This window comes from Astatotilapia calliptera, chromosome 18, assembly GCF_900246225.1.
Source record: "Astatotilapia calliptera chromosome 18, fAstCal1.2, whole genome shotgun sequence".
NCBI classification, from domain to species: Eukaryota; Metazoa; Chordata; class Actinopteri; order Cichliformes; family Cichlidae; genus Astatotilapia; species Astatotilapia calliptera.
This window is the reverse complement of record NC_039319.1, coordinates 22905561-22922229: the sequence shown is the minus strand read 5'-3', so window position 1 is coordinate 22922229 and position 16669 is coordinate 22905561. Positions and strand designations below refer to the sequence as shown.

The 16669-nt window shown below is 40.9% G+C and overlaps 1 protein-coding gene across 1 annotated transcript; it reads left to right on the top strand.

Annotated features, from left to right (window-relative positions):
• The first annotated feature begins 4212 nt into the window (after positions 1–4212).
• Positions 4213–16635, top strand: LOC113010014 (regulator of nonsense transcripts 1-like). Its single transcript, XM_026148779.1, has 24 exons — positions 4213–4604; positions 5206–5342; positions 5645–5734; positions 6322–6489; positions 6580–6760; positions 7334–7495; positions 7802–7886; positions 8077–8175; positions 8980–9088; positions 9210–9369; positions 9483–9601; positions 9788–9952; positions 10446–10560; positions 10787–10930; positions 11035–11248; positions 11560–11677; positions 11945–12101; positions 12313–12455; positions 12544–12718; positions 12925–13006; positions 13098–13259; positions 13360–13616; positions 13766–13885; positions 14237–16635. Exons 1-23 carry the CDS (start codon positions 4434–4436, stop codon positions 13880–13882), a joined length of 3330 nt encoding a protein of 1109 aa, XP_026004564.1. The 5' UTR covers positions 4213–4433; the 3' UTR covers positions 13883–13885; positions 14237–16635.
• The last annotated feature ends 34 nt before the right edge of the window (positions 16636–16669 follow it).

Below are 16669 nucleotides of genomic sequence, written 5' to 3'. Positions count from 1 at the left end.
TTATTTATGGACTTCTCACTTGCAAACTTTTAGACAGATCTTGATGTCAGTCATTAAATTCACCATTTCCCTTTAGGCCGTTCCTGAACAGCTGTTCATCAGTCTCTGTACAGCCTCTTGAAAATGCAAAAAGTTTTAGGCCTGCAGTTTATCTCGAGACAGTGAAGTGTACTCGGTGAAACAATTAACTACTCTGTCACACGTCCTGTCACACTGAATTCTTTCATAACTGACGTACTCTCGGATTCCTGTGATGCTCAGCTGAGTTACGGTAAGGCTGGGCGTGATTAAACAGACCTGCTGAACCTGTTCTGACCTGATGGATTGGGGGAAGATGGAGAAAGCTCATGATTACAAACAACCTGCTCCTATAGTTCTAATGCACTCCCCCCCCCCCCCCCCCCCTTAACACTTGTTACTGATGTAAAATCGGTGTCAAACATGAGGCGCGAGGGCCAGAATCAGCCTGGCAGAAGGCTCCAATACAGTCTGCTGGGCATTTTGCAGCTTGTCCTACTGAAGAAGACATCCCTTACAACTGTTCATGTCACACAAAAGTAATAATTAAATGACAGGATTTCCTTTTTCTTTCCCCCTCACCATCTACAGCAGAAAGTTCTTTTACAATGTGTCCATAATAAAAAATCAATAAATGGGACTTTTTTTTTGATTAAAACTTTTCTGCTTTATATTTACAGGACAGTGTGGGCAATAAGCAACCATAATTTTTGTAATTTCACACATTTCTTACAATTAAAGCCCAAAGAGTCATGCTGACTAATTTATTTTGTTAAACAGAGCTGCATTTCTTTATCATGTTGTAAAACTGAGGCACTGTTAAAATTGCACTCCTTTTCCTTATATTGAGATAACACTGGGATTAAATGTATGGTTAAACTTATTTACAGTTTTCACAGTTGGCACTATTAGGACCAAAGTGGGCTGCATATGGGCCCCAATGTAAAATGAGTTTGACTTCCCTGATGGAAAATCGTTAAAATACCATAGCAGAAGAAAGTGCAAGGATTTATGTGAACCTCATAAATGCTATAATCTGGTTGGACCTCATAGCAATTAGTAACTGATAAAGTACAACAGTGTGTATTAAAACCCTATATTTTAACCTCCAAGGACCTGGCGTCCACATATGTGGACATCACATTTTGGGTTATTTAGACCAAAATACTCAATTTTGCTCTACAAGGGCCTGATATCCACTTACGAGGACATTATACTGCTACTGTTCTATCAAACATTTAAACAAATATCCTCATATGTGGCTCTTATTTTTCATAAAAACAAAAATAAGGTAAAAAAAAATCTGGTAATTCTTTGTTTTTACATTCATTGGGCCCCAATATGCCCAAATATCAAAGAGAAATTAAAAATGCATGCCGTGGAAGAGTTCGGGTCTTAGGAGGTTAACTTAATGTAGTAAAAAAAATAGATCTGATGTTGCAAATGACAAGTTTTTATTGTTGCTTGAAAAATGCCCACCTGGTGGAGGAACTACAAACTGTTATTTGGTTAAATGAAATGGTTCAAACTATTCAAGAATCATTCTTCCTGATGTAAAACGGCAAACATTATACCTATTTTGCCTGCTTCCTTTTTTTTTTTTAAAGAATGGCCGTTTGACAACTGAGACCATTTCTGATGAGGCTTCAGTGAACAGCAGATGGATCAACTAAAAGGTCAGATACACCTCCCAGATCCTGTGTAAGTTCCTCACTGAATCACTTCAGAACTGTCACAGGTACAACGAAATAAAAAAAAAATCCTGTTTCTTCCTGTTTCTTAAGGACGTGACTTTCAGATAATGTTTATTTGCTGTAGCTACTGTTTTAGGCCACCTCTTCTTTTTACTCCACAAGCTCAGTTTTCCCAGTTTGTTTTTTTTTAAGGAAACACTGCACCCCAGGCAGAAACTGTGCCAAGTTTTTAGCTTATGGCTCTCTGGGAATCTCCTTGATGCAAGAGGATGTTATGCCCGTCAAACTATGCTGTTGACATTTTTATAGATTAAACTACAGGAATGGGAACAAATTATGTGTTTTTGCAACAGGCTGCTATTGACAAAGTCTAAAGACACAATTTAAAACTGCTTCTTTACCAAGTTGCCTGTTATGTACAGACATAACACTGGTCCATCCTTAGATTAGAATCATTCTTTTGTTTGAATGGTTAATAGATTAGTGTAGCTTAAAACAGAAAAAAACGTCCTGTGAAAATGGTCAGGTACAAAGATGCAACTGAAAATGAGTGAAAAAGCAGCCAATGTCCAAAGGAAACTTTCAAAGACCTTCAAAAAACTGGAGAACCGTTACCCTAGAGCACTTTAAACATTACAAGAAACTCTGGTTCATTCAAAGCAGAACATAAAGCAATGAGGAATGGCTCAAGACTTTTGCACAGCACTGTACTACACCAGTACTGTTACAACCTCTCATCCTGTTTAAAACAATGCAATATTTTATGATGGCCGTGATGAAGGCCACAAGCCCAAACACACATTAAAACGATAACATTTCTCTGTAAGAGCTGCTGCAGCTTTAACCTCTTGCAAACATCAGTTTCACACACAAATGAAACGATGCAGTGCAGCAAAGCTGAAGAGGACATTAAACAGATATTAAGCATTATGTTTGCTCCCATAACGACAGCCTCACAAACAAACAGTCTAATCAAAACTTGGCCATCAGAATAAACTTAAATATTCCTGGAAATGGGAGATGCACACCCAGAGTGATACAATACCACACACAGTGTCCAGTTTTCATTCTGACCAAATGACTTACCCAGCTGTTCTGACAGCTGTCGGCCCCTCTCTGCAGCCACCACTTGCTCGTCTTCCATATCACACTTGTTCCCTATCAACAAGTGTGATTTGTTTTTTAGATATTAAAGCATTTGAGAGTAGGCTCACCTTGAGCACATGTGACAGACGTGGAAAAGTATGGAGAAGCTGTGGAGAACATTTTGCTGCCCGTATCATCGTTCAGTACAACCAGTTTAGTGGTGGGTCCTGGGTGCTCAACAATAACCCCGCCTCATGTAGTGAGAGTATGCAGGCAGTTCCTGGAAGATAAAGGAATTGATACCACTGACTGATCTGACATAAATCCAATAGAACATCTCTGGGACATTATGTTTCAGTTCATCCAACGCTACCAGAATGCAGTGATGCCCTGGTTCAGATCTGGAAGGAGATCCTCTCTCTAAAAACATGGGATTTGTCAGGCATGCATACAAAGACGTGAGGGTTATACAACCTACTGAGTACCATTCTGAGTTTCTGCAGTGAAAATCTGGGCAAAATGCACTATCCTGCTGCATTATCAGTGGGTCTTAAACACAAATGCTTCGCTGTTTTTACAATATACACAGCATCCCAACTTTTTTGGAAAGAAACTTTAGTATGATCATAGTACTACTTAAAACAAACCAAGCCTACAAAAGATTGAATCGTGTCTTTGCATGTTTTTGTAATAATCATTAGTAAAGTGTCCACTGTATTTTATTGTGTAAATGTATTGTTTTGTACATGGTTTTGTATGGCATTTTCCCCCATGAGTGTGAACAGTTCTCTGTCTCTCTGTGTTAGCCCTGCAATAAACTGCCAGGACGTACATTGCCTCTCACCCTATGACAGCTGGAATAGGCTCCAGCAGCCCTGTGACCCTGAACTGGATAAACGGAAGAGAATGGATGGATGGATGAAGGTATCACAGATGCAGATGTTTCTGACAGAACAACGCTGTTTTGTTATTCTCTGTGTTAACTAATAAGGACAAACAAATACATTTTTAAATAAATAAAATCAAAACCTTTTGTTTTGAAGGCATTTTCATGGGGCCTGCTGGCTATGCAAACCAGTCCTGATGGGTTTTTTCCCTTTAAGGTCCTCCTGCTAGATACATTCAAAATATAATAAAAGTTGTGATGCTGCAAATGTGCTTCCTGCATTCTTGATTTATCTTTAATTTTGAACATTTAATTTTAACGGTTAAATGTAGTGTAAGACAGTTTATGGAGTCATAAAGTTTGACAGTGCATAATAATAAACTTTTTCAAAGAGTATATATATCTATACATTTATATCTATAGATATATAGATATTTGAGCAACCAGTTGACACCTGTCCCTATTCTATCGGCACCTGTCTTCTTGTCTCCTTGCCTTCTCTCGCTTCCTACAGGTGACTTCCTATAGGAGACAAGTGGTACTGAGGGATGAGAGGAAAGGAGCGGGGGTGGAGAAGACGAACGGAACGCCGCCGCGATCAAGGCTCCCCCTGTCTTTCTCTCTTGCCACCACTGTTTGTCATTTTCTTATTATTAGCTTGTGTCCGTTGTTCGGTTTGATCTGAAGCATCAACAGTTGTGGAATATTGTAGCAACAGCCAAAATACCGCTGACAAAAGGGTGAAAAACATGAGTGTCGAGGCGTACGGGCCGAGCTCGCAGACTCTAACGTTCCTGGACACCGAGGAAGCCGAGCTGCTGGGAGCGGACACTCAGGGCTCCGAGTACGACTTCACCGATTTTACCCTGCCGAGCCAGACCCAGACTCAAGGCCAAACCCAGAGTCAGCTAGACGGCCAGGTTCGTGTGGTTATTCACGCCGTTTCTGTGCATGAATGAAGGTCCTGCTGTGTTGACAAAACGTGAATCAGCTAACGATGGCTAACAACATCGTTAGCATCTGACGCCTTGCCTCCGTTACCATGCTTTTATTCCGCTAATGGCTAGCACGGCAACTAGCCAGCTTAGCTCACGGCTAACATAGCTAGCATGCCGATATAACTAGCATGTAAAGCCACTTGACTTTATTGCTATATGAACTAAGACTGAATTTTCTGCGTTGTAAACCAGCAAAAATGCCCATACATATATGTACCGGCAGTTATTTATTTCTCTTACTTGTAGTTATATGCACTGAATACATTGTCACTGAAAAATAACAATCACTGGTCAGTAGAGGCAATTATTCTAATACTGTCAACAGTCCGTTTAATGATGGGACAGTATGACTGCTGCTGTGGAAAAATTACATTACATAAGACTTCATCGGTCTGGTTGACTGCCCAGTTTGGCGCCCATCTTTTCCAGTATCAGTTGACGATGTGTGATCCTGTGGCATATAATGCATAATGTCGACAATAAGTTTCGTTTCATGACTCTTAAATTCGTTTTGTCTCCTCAGGTCAATGGCCCTGATGGTGTGTTACAGAATGGAGACGACCCTGTTGTGAAGGCCAGCCAATTACTGGCAGAGTTGAACTTTGAGGAGGATGAGGAGGACACTTACTATACCAAGGACCTTCCTGTGCATGCTTGCAGGTAAAGGACCAGACTAATGTTTCTGAATTGCCTGTCATCCATTGCTTGTGTCATTTTATTTTGTTGTTTTATGGTCTCTGTTTGCAGTTTGGATTTATTGTGCATGCATTGTTGCTTTACACAGCTGTAAAAGGCTACTGCCAGTTGATTTTTGGTTTTAATATGTGGGTTTGCCACACCAGAGGTCTTGTAAGAGTATAAGTTGGGGAAGTGCAATTTCCCTGTTTTCTGGCTCTTTTTTCTGTGTGGTCTTTTATATAAAAATGCTTTGCATTTCTTGTTCAATTTTGACTCTCCTTCAGTTATTGTGGGATTCACGATCCAGCCTGTGTGGTCTACTGCAACACCAGCAAGAAGTGGTTTTGCAACGGCCGTGGAAACACTTCTGGCAGGTAAGATGCACTCACTTACCAGCCTCTTTTTGCTCCATCCTATGTTAGGTCTTAACTAAATAACACTTGAGGGGATCATTTTACAGGTGCGCTATCCTTTAGTTAGACGAGTACAGTGACTGTAATAATGAGTTTCTGTTTTGTTGTGAAACAGCTATTAAAAATGGATGACTATAGTTTCATTGTTGACTTAAGGCAGAAGTCAAAGAAGATTGTTTGACTGTGAAAGGCCACTTAGGCTAATGTTTAATTTTGAAATCCAAAGTAAAGAACTGTTTAACCTAGTACTGTATTATTTCCTGAACTGTTACAGTTAAAACCAGACTATTGTGGATCACCTCTGTCATACAAAGCATTCCCTATTCATTCAGCTCTTCTAGTAAACACACACAGTGTATTTGCTTTGACATTATAGACAAATCAGGTTTCATAATTCTGTCACTGCACAGTGGGGTTTTGAGACGACAATTGCATGGTTAGAACATGTTGAGCTGAGACTTGGAAAGTAAGAATTATTAGTGTACTGAATGCACAGTCTTGCTTTTTTTTCCAGCTAGTGCCTTAATTGCTATTCTACTCACTTGTAGCCACATTGTTAACCACCTGGTGAGGGCAAAGTCCAAGGAGGTGACCCTGCATAAAGATGGCCCCCTGGGGGAAACGGTTTTGGAGTGCTACAACTGTGGCTGTCGCAACGTCTTCTTGCTTGGCTTCATTCCTGCCAAGGCTGACTCAGTTGTGGTGTTACTGTGCAGGTAAGGGCAAAACCTGAGTAGCTGACTGTTCACCCATAGGGGTCATTTAAACAAATTATGTTTGACTTTTTTGTTTTGATTTTAACACAGACAGCCATGTGCTAGCCAGAGTAGCCTGAAAGACATCAACTGGGACAGCTCACAGTGGCAGCCTTTAATCCAGGACCGCTGCTTTCTTTCCTGGTTGGTCAAAATTCCCTCAGAACAGGAGCAGCTCCGGGCACGCCAGATCACTGCTCAGCAGATCAACAAGCTGGAGGAGCTGTGGAAGGTACTGTCACACCACCTTCACTATGTAAATATTCCACAGCACGAATTTGAGTGCGGATCAGACTTATCTATATAGTTACAGTTAACCAGATGAATTTATACAGCTGTCTGTTATGCAAATAATGTAACGGAAATGTCTGCACTGTCTGTTTCATGTGCGTGCTAGAACATTAATCTTTTTCCTCCAGATGTTTTTGACTTGTTATATTTGCAAATATATAACTGTACTAAATACTGCCTTTGGTTCTATTCATGTGTTCAAATAGACTAACATTAAGGTAGTGAGCCAGCAGACCTAATGCAGGAACCTAAAACTGAAGCAGTAAAATAGTAATGATCTATCATAAGATTTATGGATTCCACTGTGCTTACATACCAAATTATCGGAATGTTTCTTAGTTTGAATCTACTATTTTTCACCACAAAGGAACCTGCCCATCTCTAAATATTTTTTTGCTTTTCTATCCACATTTTTAATCTTATCATGCACGATCTGACATGTGGGTGGGTGGGTTTGTTTTTTCTCTTTCTTTCTTTTTTTTTTCTTTTTTTTAAAAAAATTATTCCTTGGTAGGAAAATCCCACAGCAACCTTGGAGGACCTGGAAAAGCCTGGAGTAGATGAGGAGCCCCAACATGTCCTGCTTCGCTATGAGGATGCCTACCAGTACCAAAACATTTTTGGTCCTCTTGTGAAGCTGGAAGCTGACTATGATAAGAAACTCAAAGAGTCACAGGTAACAAACAACTTGATTACAGTTTGTATGATTTCTTGTCACAGTACTTTAGCTATTTGTTTTGTTTGTAAGTGAATTCTTTTTTTTACTGTATGACTTAAAAGCTTAGATCTATAGCCAGGGATTTTCTGCATTTACTTCTTGAGGATTTTGTAACCAAAACGTACTCATAGTTTTTATTGTGTATGATAATTTTGAAAAATGGGCGTCATTGCTGTTTCTGTTGTTTACATTTATTATTTTTATAATATAATTTATAAATTTATATATTAATTATAATTTTGTTATTAATTTATTTCTCAACAGACACAAGACAACATCACAGTAAGATGGGACTTGGGCCTGAATAAGAAGAGGATTGCTTATTTCACCCTTCCCAAGACAGACTCAGGTATGTAGCAGTAGTTTCACTGTGAAGTTTACAGCCATCACTTCATACTATGTTGCTTTGTGATTTGTGTGTGCACTCTTTAAACTTATTCGGTTGTATGATTTTATAATCCTTTGCACTCATTTTGATTTTTTCTTTTTTTCTTAATGTGCATTTAAAAAAATATTTTGTCTCATCACCCGTTGTTTAGATATGCGGCTGATGCAGGGAGATGAAATTTGCCTGAGATACAAAGGAGACCTGGCCCCTCCTTGGAAAGGCATTGGACATGTCATCAAAGTCCCTGACAGTATCCTTATGACTTTGAATAGGCATACCATCCCCAAGCTACACACTGCAGTTTAACCATATAATCTGTTTATACACATTTAAAACTACAGGTAAGGTGATGTATGGATCTTTAGGAACACCTAGTGGCGGCTGTGTGAAACTACAACCATATAAACAAACTTGTCTTCCTTCATGCTCCAGTGTATTTTGGAAACAATTTCTATATTTAGATCTTGTTTATACAGGATAATTTCTAATTTACACTACACCACAAGTACAATCCAAGGCTGTGGATCATTGCATTTTTAGTGACTCTCCTCCACAGTTTGAACATTTAGTGTTAATGAAACTAACACGAAGTAGAGACTGAATCACTTTAGGTGTTTTAACCAGAAATGCAAAGCAGTGTTTGCATGACTTGCATTCAAAAATGAATTGCAGAAAGGCAAAAGTTATGTAAAACTTTCATGCAGACCTTTTTATTCACTTCTTCCAAACCCAAAACATTCTACATGCACTGTTGTGCAGCTGGGTTTGCATTTCATTAAAGGACAGAGTAGCTGCTGCTTACAATTTTACATGCAGAAGAAGACTGTGATTGTCCCTCAGTACTTGTGAGAGACCGCTCATAAATTATTGGAATTTTGGAGTTTGGGATGGATGCACTTTTAAAATAGGAAGTTATCTAAAATGTATCATTAGGAATATCTGTGAGTCCAGTTGGGGAATAATCTGGGTAAGACATACAGTGCCAGAAATGAAATGTTTTTGTTACTCCAGTACATATTGAAGCGTTAGCTGTTTCCTTGACCTTCTGTCTCAGATTATGGTGATGAAATAGCCATCGAGTTAAGGAGCAGTGCCGGGGCTCCAGTGGAGATCCCTCACATCTTTCAGGTGGACTTTGTGTGGAAGTCCACTTCCTTTGATAGGTATTTCAAATCTGTGCACTCTTGTATTTGATGTGATTAGTGCAATAAAGACCTGAAACCTAAAGTTCTGTATCAGTTACAATAACAGTGTTTTGTTAAAAAAAAATGTTTTTCTTTTCAGGATGCAGAGTGCTCTGAAGACATTTGCTGTGGATGAGACTTCAGTGTCTGGTTACATCTACCACAAACTGCTGGGACATGAGGTAGAGGATGTGGTCATCAAGTGCCAGCTGCCCAAACGCTTCACTGCTCAAGGCCTCCCTGACCTTAACCACTCCCAGGTGAGTTGGAGAAGAAGGCGTGTTACATGACTGAAATGAGTTTTGCTTGCTACCTGGCCTCTTGGACTTTGTCCTGTCAGAGATCACATGGATTTTTTTGTTTTGTGATGCAGGTGTACGCTGTGAAAACAGTGCTGCAGCGCCCCCTCAGTCTGATCCAGGGCCCACCTGGCACAGGAAAGACGGTCACCTCTGCCACCATTGTGTACCACCTGGCCAGACAAGGAAATGGGTACGAAACTTGACTCTAGTCTTTTTTGTAATGCCACCTTTCTGTTTTATTCTTTATTTACTCTACATTTAACTTAATGTTTTTTTTTTTTTACAATATTCCTTGAAGTCTTTATGACCTTAGTCCTGGCTGAAATAAATAATTAGAAAAAAAGACCATTAATACGGTTTAAAATTGTCTTCCCAGGCCTGTGCTGGTTTGTGCTCCCAGTAATATTGCAGTTGATCAGCTCACTGAGAAGATTCACCAAACAGGGCTCAAGGTGGTGAGACTCTGTGCCAAGAGCAGAGAGGCCATAGACTCACCAGTGTCATTCCTGGCTCTGCACAACCAGACCCGTAATATGGACAGGTAACACATATCTGTCTATCTTTTTTGTGCATTTGTGATTAGCCTGTTTTGTCTTCTTTTTAAAGAGTTGGACTAGCTGTTGGTCTGTATTGATTCAATAAAACTACCATACATGCTTTAGTTTTACACAGGCAGTCTAAAACTGCAAGGAGGTATTTCTGTAGTCTATTGATACTAGATAGTGGAAAAGGGGTGGGATTAAATAAGCTTATGCTTCTTCCTGCTCCTTTTTGAACATGGACGTTATTTGGAGTTGTGGTTCCTCGTTTTCCTTTTGTTTGCTTTGTTCATTTGTCTCTTTTAATTCTATTTTTTTTATACTTTTTCAACATGTTCAAAATAAAGATTCAATCAATCAATCAAAACTGTTTAGGGGAACCACAACTAAGATTATGATGTTGTATTATAACAGTTTGTGTCAGAGCAGCACACAATCTTTGCACACAAACACATCACTGATCTCACACTCTGATAAATGTGTTCATGCCTGCAGTATGCCAGAGCTTCAGAAACTCCAACAGCTGAAGGATGAGACTGGAGAGCTGTCCTCCTCAGATGAGAAGCGCTACAGAGCTCTGAGGCGCACTGCTGAGAGAGAGTTGCTTATGGTGTGTCATTTGGACTTGCTGAACTCTAAATATGTCCTGTTTATGACAGTGCTAGGCACAGTAATGTGTATTCATCCATATTTTTTTTGTCATAGTTTGTATGATGAGACTTTCCATTAACTTTTTACTAAAATATTATTTATTGTTGTGATGGTTTATTAAGGAAAAAAAACAAGTGATACTTCATCATAATGAAACTCAACTTTCTCTCTTTTCTCTTTGCCAGAATGCTGACGTGATCTGCTGTACATGCGTTGGGGCAGGAGATCCTCGTCTGGCCAAGATGCAGTTCAGATCTATCCTGATCGATGAGAGCACCCAGGCCACCGAGCCAGAGTGCATGGTGCCTGTAGTCCTTGGAGCCAAGCAGGTAGGAGCTCCATAAGTGAAAATAACACTTGATCAGTAATCTGCAGTATTGGTGATCAGCTTAAACTGCTGCAATTTGTAACGACGTGTTTATTTTCTTCGTAGTTGATTCTTGTGGGTGATCACTGCCAGCTGGGACCTGTGGTGATGTGTAAGAAGGCAGCTAAAGCAGGTCTGTCCCAGTCTCTGTTCGAGCGTCTTGTAGTTTTGGGGATCCGACCAATCCGTCTGCAGGTCCAGTACCGCATGCACCCGGCCCTCAGTGCCTTCCCTTCCAACATCTTTTATGAGGGTTCTCTGCAGAACGGAGTCACTGCTGGTGAGATGGAAAGACATACAACCTCACATTTCCTCATTTCTTACCAGTACAGACACTTAAAAGTAAATAAATAAAGATCTTTACCGTCTGTATATGCTGCTTTATGTGACACTTTATGTGTTGGATATTTCTTTAAAACCCACTCTAGGCTGTAAAACATTTGCATTTGTTTTTTATGCTCTTCTAAAATGTAGTCATCTGGCAGCTGACTCATAGATGTAACACAGCCTGTCGCTAATCATATCCAGCTTATTAATGTGATTATTAAGTGTACCAGACTGCACACCATAATCTGTTTGTTCTTTCTGCAGCGGACCGTGTGAAAAAAGGCTTCGACTTCCAGTGGCCCCAACCAGACAAGCCGATGTTCTTCTATGTCACCCAAGGCCAAGAGGAAATTGCTAGCTCTGGAACATCTTATTTGAACAGGTGCCAACTTTCTTGGACTCTGTTGCCTGTGTCTGCCTTTTAGTGCCTAAATGATGCCTGAAAATAGCCAATATTTGACAGACATAAATTTTCTAAATCACTTCGAACAATCCTGATATAAAGTAGATGACTTAGGTGTTCAGAAACACTGTATGCTTGAAGTGATGTCTCATCTGTTTATAGTCAAGGTTAATAGATTCCTGTGTTACTTCAGATTTTCTATATTCAAAAGAAAAATCATTCTACTCACTCTACTTGTTCATGCAGGACTGAGGCAGCCAATGTGGAGAAAATAACAACGAGGTTGCTGAAGGCTGGAGCAAAACCTGATCAGATTGGTATCATCACTCCCTATGAGGGTCAGAGGTCCTATCTGGTCCAGTACATGCAGTTCAGTGGCTCCCTCCACACCAAACTCTACCAGGTAGACTGAGAAATGTTTCATTCAAAATTCAAATGAATGTTAAATTGATTCAGTCTAAACTAATGAAATACCAGCATCCTTAAAGGAGAGGCCAAACACTTGTTGTAGCACCTACGCAGGACACAGGACCAAAGAATTTCAGGCACTTGTGTTTAGTGTTGGAATAAAATATAAAACGCCTCACCCAAGAATGTCTTCATACTTTGTGCAGGAGGTGGAAATAGCCAGTGTTGATGCTTTCCAAGGGAGAGAGAAAGACTTCATCATCCTCTCCTGCGTGAGGGCCAACGAGCACCAGGGCATCGGCTTCCTCAATGATCCCAGACGTCTTAACGTGGCACTCACCAGGGCCAGGTAATGCAAGAAACCTCACCAGCTTTTTGAAACCATCACTGTGAGGACAACGTGCCCTAATTTGTTACTGTCTTTTGCTCTGTCACAGATATGGCGTGATCATTGTGGGAAACCCCAAAGCCCTGTCCAAGCAGCCTCTGTGGAACCACCTGCTCAATTACTACAAGGAGCAGAAGGTCCTGGTTGAAGGCCCACTCAACAACCTGAGGGAGAGCCTCATGCAATTCAGCAAGCCCCGCAAGCTGGTGAACACCATCAACCCTGTGAGTTTGTGTCTGTGTGTGTGTGTGTGTGTGTGTGCTAGTTACACACACAGTGCTTTTGATGCTAAAGTAAAGTTTTTTTTGTTTGTTTGTTGTTTTTCGATTATGAATATTTGTTGCTTTTGTACTGAGGACTAAAAATAAACCAGTATAATACATCACTGCAAAGACGCAAAGATGAGCTTTCTTACTGTTTTCTTTTTTAGGGTGGCCGATTCATGAGCACAGCTATGTATGATGCGAGGGAGGCCCTCATTCCTGGATCTGTTTATGATCGTAGCAGCAACGGTGAGATGTCTTTCTTACCCCATACACACCTTTTTCCCCCAACTGAAAAAGTATAATTAACTAAGTGCATTTAACATGCGTACTACTGCAGGGCGTTCGTCCAACATGTATTTCCAGACGCATGACCAGATCGGTATGATTGGCACAGGTGCCAATCCCATGTCCTCCATGAACATCCCGATCCCCTTCAACCTTGTGATGCCTCCGATTCCTCCACCAGGATACTTGGGACAGGTGAATGGACCTACAGCAGGTGAGAAAGTCATAAATTTGTCATGCTACCTCCAGTTTCCCCTTAAGGCAGCTAGGAATTGTTTAATGGAATTTTGTTACCTGACTTGCTCTACGAACAGGTCGCGGCGGCGGTCTAAAGGGCAAATCGGGCAGCGGAGGAGGTGGGGGAACTCGAGGTGGCCGTCAAAGAAACCGTGGAAACCACAGCGGTGGAACAGACCGCGGACAGCATGGAGGTCAAATGACTACAAGCCAGACTAGCCAGGACCAGGGCTCCCAGCCGTTCTCCCAGGGCCCTCTGACGCAGGGCTACATTAACATGAGCCAGCCGTCACAGATGAGCCAGCCTGGGCTCTCCCAGCCTGAACTCTCCCAGGTTGGTTTGTTTATCTGAAAAACTGTTTCTGACCTAGTCCAGCATTTGCCCAGATTTTCTCTTAAAAACATGTCCAAGATTTCTCTACTGCATGGAAGGAAATGAAGGAATAACTGTTGACTGATCTCTTTTTGTTTGTCCTGTTATAGGACAGTTACCTTGGAGATGAGTTCAAGTCTCAGATTGATGTGGCTTTGTCCCAGGATTCCACGTACCAGGGGGAGCGGGCCTACCATGGTGGTGTGACTGGACTGTCCCAGTACTAGACTGTAAGATATTCCACTGTGGGCTAAGATGACTCACTAAAATGAAAGGAGTAGTTCAACTTTTTTGATTAAATTATGCTATCATGAGCTTTTAACACATAGGTTAGAACTAACTTTAACTTTGAACACACGTGCCAGAGCTCGATGTGCTGTTGTGTGGGTTTTGTTGCCCTTGCACATCAGGCAAGCCGTTTTTATCTTTATGTTAAGCTGAACTTACTAACGGGTTTCTCCAACTTTTTATTTAACATTTAAGAGACTTGGATTAATTTCAGAGTCTGATACAATGTGTATGTTGCAGTGCACTGAAAAGCTAAGTGAATGTTCTCTGAAACAAGTGTGTTTGTCTTGCAGGTTGCAGGAAAGGAGCTAGGCCTGTGTGAAGCTTAGTTCATTGGTATTTTAATCTGGGTAATAACAAAAAAGAACAAACATGGATACCCGTTTTCCACTGCTACAACCGAAGCACCACTGTGTGAAAGTAACAGGAGAGAGACCGTGAGAAACCAACCAATCACAAGAGTGAGAGTAAAAATGGGAGTAGAGCTGGACAGGACGAGAGCAAGACGGAAAGAGTGGGAGACTGGTAGAGGAGAGAAGGCACTGCTGCTCACACGCGAAGACATAGCAAAGGAGAAAGCTGTTGTCCTCGGAGCGGCGCAGTTGGGAGAGGTGAGACCTTCAACAGGTCGAGGAGGGCGAAAAGATCTGAGGCATTCTGGAGAGGGGAAAGGGGCCGACTGCGTCATCTTGTCCCTCGCGTGCCCCCGAACCCTCGGATCTCCAGGCGGTGTGGTTGGGATTCTTGCTCCAAAAGCTGAGAAAGAAGGAGAAGAGGTGTCTCACACAAGTCCTCCAAGCTAACAACAGGACGTCCACTGTGACTTGGAGTGAGAGAGAAAAATAAATGGAGACGCAGCTCTTGAAGCAGTTGACATGGCAACTTTTTTAAACTCAAAGCTTGAATCGAGGTTCTGCATTTGATCACATTTTTAAGCAACCGGGAGAAACGTTTGGCATCTCAACAGAACTCAGAAATGCTTGTGGTGCTGTGCCTCAGAGGTTTAAAAGAAATTTGAGGACTAACCAGTTATGGGTCATTTGCTTTGCTTTCTCAGCTTTGAGTTGGAAAGTTTTCTAAATAAAGGCTGTTTTCATTGAGGGTTTTCAGTGACGCAAGCTAGTGTAGTTGGCCATCTTTCAAGGCGGGTCTTTCCCTAGGTGGTCTGCAAAGAACAAAGTGGTGGAAGAAGCTCTTAAATGTGTAAACGTAAAAAAGAAAAACATTTTTGTCTCCAAATCTGAGCTCCAAAGACCTGCGGATCGTGAGATAATTTTGTTTTTTGTTTTTGTTTTGTTTTGTTGTTCTTCTTTGTGTCTTTTTAATAGTGCAAAAGGACGAGTGAAGGCACTGTAACCAGCTTGTAACTGAATAAAGCGGTCATTCTTTTCTGCTGACCCCTCCCCCAAAGCTGCTAAAGCTAGCAGATAGCAGTCGCCAAGCACATATAGCTGAAAGCGCCTGATAAGCCGAATCAAGAGGGCAGAACTTCCCAAAGAGCCTTGCCCTGAAGTCAGACGTCATAAAACATGCAGACGGTGAGACAGAGGTGTAAATGGTACACGTGGTGGAGTACTTGACATGAATGCTCACTGAAAAGGAGGGTGAAAACATGTAAGGCTCAACTGTACAACGGACAACTTGGTTTCACCACGTTGGACACAGATGTTTTGATGATGCATTTGAGAAGTCGACCGATGACACATTTAGAGGTTACACATCTTAGGTGAAGTTACCTTCAAATTACGAACACATGTAACCCAAGTTTAACATTTATGTAGATAAGCACCTACCCACACCCCCCATTCCTCTTGATTTTCTTTGCTTTTTGTTAGTCTTTAACCTATAGAAGAGTGTGAAACTGTTAAAGCAGTAGTACAATCATGTTGAGGACAGAGCAGTTAGTTTGGTCTATGATGAACTTTGTATCTCTGTTTCAGTACTCGGTGTTGTAAGTTCTCGTTTCGCACTAGTGAAGCTTACATCAGTATCTTTCACCGCCTCATGTTATCCATGTGATGCTAAAAGCTTTCCTTTTTATGTTGTTGAATCCACTATACTGAAGAACTTTGTCATTTTCTGAGCGGTAATGGCTTTGGATTGTCCACTCTGAGCCAAAGCGTCTTAATAATTTTAACATCCTGTTGTAGATGCTAAGAGGGCAGAGCGTGTGGTGAAGAGTGCTCAGGCTGCCAAAGAGAAAAGGCATCCACAGGAATGAAACCTGCGAAGCGTGAATTATTGGTTTTTCTTTAATGCTACAATAGTCAAGTTAAGTAGGTGTGTCTTTATGCTGTGTAGGACATCAAATTAATAGTCTGACCCCATTTATATATCTGTAGATTTGCTCTAAATTATTCTTAGACTCCACATCTTCAACTTTGAAAACTGCTCTGCTTTACCTTTTACATAAAAATCACCAACATACAAAACATCTCAAGCCTACACGTGGTTTTTGCATGTCTTATGAACTGAGGCTAACTTTTGAGTTCTTCCTCTGTACTTTTGCTGTGACCTTGTTTGGCTTATTGCTGTTTAAAGCTGAAGTGAACAATGTTTTTATGTTTGCTGCACTGTTTTTTGTTTTTGTTTTCTTCCCACTAACTGATGTTGGTGCTTAAAAAGTGTACTCACAAAAAGAAAATCTTGTGTTAATAATCTTGGAAAATTAAAGTTTGCTTCTTTTTGCTCATTCAGCTTGATTTGAGTCTTTTATTTCTCCTGTG